This window comes from Oncorhynchus clarkii, chromosome 9 (genome assembly GCF_045791955.1).
Source record: "Oncorhynchus clarkii lewisi isolate Uvic-CL-2024 chromosome 9, UVic_Ocla_1.0, whole genome shotgun sequence".
Lineage (NCBI taxonomy): Eukaryota > Metazoa > Chordata > Actinopteri > Salmoniformes > Salmonidae > Oncorhynchus > Oncorhynchus clarkii.
This window is the reverse complement of record NC_092155.1, coordinates 3,357,165-3,363,269: the sequence shown is the minus strand read 5'-3', so window position 1 is coordinate 3,363,269 and position 6,105 is coordinate 3,357,165. Positions and strand designations below refer to the sequence as shown.

Sequence of the window (6,105 nt, the reverse complement as noted above, 5' to 3'; positions counted from 1 at the left end):
AGGATCACAGCTCCAGCTGTATATAATATATAAACATAATTTATAAACAGGTCTCTCCAGGATCACAGCTCCAGCTGTATATAATATATAAACAGGTCTCTCCAGGATCACAGCTCCAGCTGTATATAATATATAAACATCATATATAAATATAACATCAGCTATCTGAAACCAGATGAACCACTAAACACTATAATGTTAGTAGATGGTGTTTGGGGACATACCAGGTACTGTGATGTTGACAGAGTTGCTGTGTTCTCCAGACACAGACTCACACCAGTACACTCCACTGTATGATTTTATTAGTGACACGTTGCATGAAGATCCTTCTGGTTTTCCCCATTTTCTTCCACAATCTGAACGCTCCCCAGAGACTATGGATCTCTTCACTCTCCATCCAGCAGATTTCCCCTGAACCGCACAGCTCAGAGAGACAGACTCAAATTCAAAGAACTGAGATCTGTCAGGACTGACACTCAGAGAGGCTGGAAGTGAGAGATCAAAGAAAGAGAGGGAGAGAGAGAGAGAGAGTTTCGTTGTCTAAAGTAAATTATTAAATACTCTAACAGAGATACTGAAACACAGCAGAGAGGCTATTCTCTAGCTGTTTAACTTAGTGATGAGGGTAGGATACCTGCCAGCCCAATATACAGAATAAGGACTGACATCTCTGTCAGTAATAACTAAGTTTAGGTATTGTTAGTGTAGGGGTAGGTAGGTTTAGTGTAGGGTAGGTAGGTTTAGTGTAGGGTAGGTAGGGTTAGTGTAGGGTAGGTAGGGTTAGTGTAGGGGTAGGTAGGTTTAGTGTAGGGGTAGGTAGGTTTAGTGTAGGGTAGGTAGGTTTAGTGTAGGGTAGGTAGGGTTAGTGTAGGCAGGTTTAGTGTAGGGTAGGTAGGGTTAGTGTAGGGTAGGTAGGGTTAGTGTAGGGCTAGGTAGGTTTAGTGTAGGGGTAGGTAGGTTTAGTGTAGGGTAGGTAGGTTTAGTGTAGGGTAGGTAGGGTTAGTGTAGGGGTAGGTAGGGCTAGTGTAGGGGTAGGTAGGTTTAGTGTAGGGAAGATAGGGTTAGTGTAGGGGTAGGTAGGGTTAATGTAGGGGTAGGTAGGTTTAGTGTAGGGGTAGGTAGGTTTAGTGTAGGGTAGGTAGGGTTAGTGTAGGGGTAGGTAGGGTTAGTGTAGGGTTAGGTAGGGTTAGTGTAGGGGTAGGTAGGGTTAGTGTAGGGTAGGTAGGGTTAGTGTAGGGTAGGTAGGGTTAGTGTAGGGTAGGTAGGGTTAGTGTAGGGTAGGTAGGGTTAGTGTAGGGGTAGGTATTGTTAGTGTAGGGGTAGGTAGGGTTAGTGTAGGGTAGGTAGGGTTAGTTTAGGGTAGGTAGGGTTAGTGTGGGGTAGGTAGGGTTAGTGTAGGGGTAGGTAGGGTTAGTGTAGGATAGGTAGGGTTAGTTTAGGGTAGGTAGGGTTAGTGTGGGGTAGGTAGGGTTAGTGTAGGGGTAGGTAGGGTTATTGTAGGATAGGTCGGGTTAGTGTAGGGTAGGTCGGGTTAGTGTGGGGTAAGTCGGGTTAGTGTGGGGTAGGTAGGGTTAGTGTGGGCTCTTTAAGGTTAGTTTGGGGTAGGTCGGGTTAGTGTGGGGTTGGTAGGGTTAGTGTGGGGTAGGTAAGGTTAGTGTGGGGTAGATAGGAGGTAGTTTAGGGTAGATATTATGGTATATGTGGTGTTCTCTGTAATTATTGGGACAATTTAGATTTCCAAAAAGGAATTTCATTTCCACAGAGGGTTCTACCTGGAACCAAAAAGGGTTCTACCTGGAACCAAAAAGGGTTCTACCTGGAACCAAAAAGGGTTCTACCTGGAACCAAAAAGGGTTCTACCTGGAACCAAAAAGGGTTCTACCTGGAACCAAAAAGGGTTCTACCTGGAACCAAAAAGGGTTCTACCTGGAACCAAAAAGGGTTCTACCTGGAACCAAAAAGGGTTCTACCTGGAACCAAAAAGGGTTCTACCTGGAACCAAACCAGACAGACAAGAAACCTTTTGGAACCGTTTTATATAAGTGTGCAGGACATCATAGAACAACATGGAGGGTCAGAGAAATGCTTGACTAGAGACTGAGCAGGACTTCCTTCTCCAAATATGACTCAGAGGTATTTATCTCCTGAAATATAATAAAGATGTAAAAATATATATCATTTGAAGCAATTCTTAAACAACCTGTTCAGCAGAAAATCTGCATTTTGTTTGATGAAAATGTAGAGACAGTAGATCTAGCTGGTCTGTCATAATATAATAGAAACAGTAGATCTAGCTGGTCTGTCATAATATAATAGAGACAGTAGATCTAGCTGGTCTGTCATAATATAATAGAGACAGTAGATCCATCTCCAGACAGAGAGACAGGGAGGGAGATAGGGAGGGAGATAGGGAGGGAGATAGGGAGGGAGACAGGGAGGGAGACAGGGAAACAGAGAGACAGGGAGGGAGACAGGGAGGGAGGGAGACAGGGAGGGAGACAGGGAGGGAGACAGGGAGGGAGGGAGGGAGGGAGGGAGGGAGAGCCAGTTGGTGTCAGACTGTCCTATTGTAGTATGGAATCTAAGATTCTGCAGACCTGATTAGTAAAACTCCCCACAGGGTTGGAGTGATAGTCAAAAAGTTACATTTTCTTTGATGAGTTGCAGGTGAGAGCAGCTAGAACAGGTGGAGATCCATTATGGAACCTTCTTTACTAAGAGAATAAGGACTGGAGACTGACATGAAGTCACAACCAATGACGAGACAGGAAGACATGATACTCTTATAGAACAGGTGATGAATATAGATCACTGTTACTATTATAGAACAGGTGATGAATATAGATCACTGTTACTATTATAGAACAGGTGATGAATATAGAGAAATGTTACTATTATAGAACAGGTGATGAATATAGAGAAATGTACTCACCTCCACCTTGTCCGAGGCTACAGTATACCAGTGTACTCAACAGCACTGAAACACACAGAGAGAACTATCACTATGGTACATGATGGAAACACTGAAACACACAGAGAGAACTATCACTATGGTACATGATGGAAACACTGAAACACACAGAGAGAACTATCACTATGGTACATGATGGAAACACTGAAACACACAGAGAGAACTATCACTATGGTACATGATGGAAACACTGAAACACACAGAGAGAACTATCACTATGGTACATGATGGAAACACTGAAACACACAGAGAGAACTATCACTATGGTACATGATGTTAACACTGAAACACACAGAGAGAACTATCACTATGGTACATGATGTTAACACTGAAACACACAGAGCGAACTATCACTATGGTACATGATGTAAACACTGAAACACAGAGAGAACTATCACTATGGTACATGATGGAAACACTGAAACACAGGGCTGGACCACAGATATCAATTTCCTTAGTAGTCAGAGTTAGTAAGAATCTGTTGAACTCCATCTGCAGTGGAAAGTGCATTTTGCTCTACGACCCCCAAAGTGTCAAGGGATTCATCTGAAGTCAGTCAGCTCTTCAGTCAGAACTGATTGGGCTACAAACTAATATGACCCCACTATGGAAAGGGGAGACTCTCAGCTACAAACTAATATGACCCCACTATGGAAAGGAGAGACTCTCAGCTACAAACTACAATGACCCCACTATGGAAAGAGGAGACTCTCAGCTACAAACTAATATGACCCCACTATGGAAAGAGGAGACTCTCAGCTACAAACTAATATGACCCACTATGGAAAGGAGAGACTCTCAGCTACAAACTAATATGACCCCACTATGGAAAGGGGAGACTCAGCTTCAAACTAATATGACCCCACTATGGAAAGGGGAGACTCTCAGCTACAAACTACAATGACCCCACTATGGAAAGAGGAGACTCAGCTACAAACTAATATGACCCCACTATGGAAAGAGGAGACTCTCATTACAAACTAATATGACCCCACTATGGAAAGTGGAGACTCTCAGCTACAAACTAATATGACCCCACTATGGAAAGAAGAGACTCTCAGCTACAAACTAATATGACCCCAGTATGGAAAGGAGAGACTCTCAGCTACAAACTAATATGACCCCACTATGGAAAGGGGAGACTCAGCTACAAACTAATATGACCCACTATGGAAAGTGGAGACTCTCAGCTACATACTAATATGACCCCACTATGGAAAGTGGAGACTCTCAGCTACATACTAATATGACCCCACTATGGAAAGAGGAGACTCTGCGACCACCACAAGTGTCAAGGGACTCGTCTGAAGGTAAATTATTGTATTTCCTTAGCTTTCTTATAACTCGGAGAGGATAGACTCTCCAAAACCATATAGATATTAAATCACATAGATATTAAACTATATAGATATCAAACCATACAGATATTAAACCATACAGATATTAAACCATATAGACATTAAACTATATATATATATATATATATATATAGATAGATAGATATTAAACCATATAGATAATGAACGTTATAGATATTAAACTATATAGATATTAAACCATATAGATATTAAACTATACAGATATTAAACTATACAGATATTAAACTATATAGATATTAGATATTAAACTATATAGATATTAAACTATATAGATATTAAACTATATAGATATTAAACTATATAGATATTAAACTATACAGATATTAAACCATATAGATATTAAACTATACAGATATTAAACTATATAGATATTAAACTATACAGATATTAAACTATATAGATATTAAACCATACAGATATTAAACTATACAGATATTAAACTATATAGATATTAGATATTAAACTATATAGATATTAAACTATATAGATATTAAACTATATAGATATTAAACTATACAGATATTAAACTATATAGATATTAAACTATACAGATATTAAACTATACAGATATTAAACTATACAGATATTAGATATTAAACTATATAGATATTAAAATATACAGATATTAAACTATACAGATATTAGATATTAAACTATATAGATATTAAACCATATAGATATGAAACTATACAGATACTAAACTATACATATATTAAACAATATAGATATTAAACTATACAGATATTAAACTATACAGATATTAGATATTAAACTATATAGATATTAAACCATATAGATATGAAACTATACAGATACTAAACTATACATATATTAAACAATATAGATATTAAACTATATAGATATTAAACCATATAGATATGAAACTATACAGATACTAAACTAAACATATATTAAACAATATAGATATTAAACTATATAGATATTAAACCATACAGATATTAAACCATATAGATATTAAACTATATAGATATTAAACCATACAGATATTAAACCATATAGATATTAAACTATACAGATACTAAACTATACAGATATTAAACTATATAGATATTAAACTATATAGATATTAAACCATATAGATATTAAACCATATAGATATGAAACTATACAGATACTAAACTATACATATATTAAACAATATAGATATTAAACTATATAGATATTAAACCATAAAGATATTAAACAATATAGATATTAAACCATATAGATATTAAACTATACAGATGTTAAACATTATAGATATTAAACCACACAGATATAAAAATTATATCTAGACATTGAACCCCATATATATCAAACCATTTAGATCATATTCAACTCACAGAGTTGAAGACAGGCTCGTTCCATCTCAATGTGTCGATCACTAACTGTATCTAAACTCTAGTGACTTGTAGCCTGTCCATCCCCCCACCCACCTCTCCTCTCTACCCATCTACACTTCCTCTTGAGAAGGAGAGAGAAAGATGGCTTTATTCTTTTGGAACTTCTGTGAGTGTAATGTTTACTGTTCATCTTTATTGTTTATTTCACTTTTGTATCTACCTCAATTGCTTTGTTAACATGTTTTTCCCATGCCAATAAAGCCCATTGAATTGATAGATAGATACAGAGAGAGGGGGGAGAGAGGGGAAAGAGAGAGTGAGGGAGATAGATAGATACAGAGAGACAGGGGAGAGAGGGGAAAGAGAGAGTGAGGGAGATAGATACATACAGAAAGAGAGTGGGGAGGGAGAG

The 6,105-nt window shown here is 37.7% G+C and overlaps 1 protein-coding gene across 1 annotated transcript in view; it reads right to left on the bottom strand.

Annotated features, from left to right (window-relative positions):
• The window catches only part of LOC139415758 (low affinity immunoglobulin gamma Fc region receptor II-like), a 20,722-nt gene extending 14,988 nt beyond the window's left edge, over nucleotides 1–5,734 (bottom strand). The window contains exons 1-3 of the mRNA XM_071163837.1: nucleotides 5,694–5,734; nucleotides 2,933–2,977; nucleotides 225–485 (exon numbers count right to left, since the gene is read on the bottom strand). Of these exons, the coding sequence (XP_071019938.1) occupies nucleotides 225–485; nucleotides 2,933–2,977; nucleotides 5,694–5,718 (331 nt within the window). The 5' untranslated portion in view covers nucleotides 5,719–5,734. The remainder of the gene's footprint in view (nucleotides 1–224; nucleotides 486–2,932; nucleotides 2,978–5,693) is intronic.
• Between the last annotated feature and the right edge of the window lie 371 nt (nucleotides 5,735–6,105).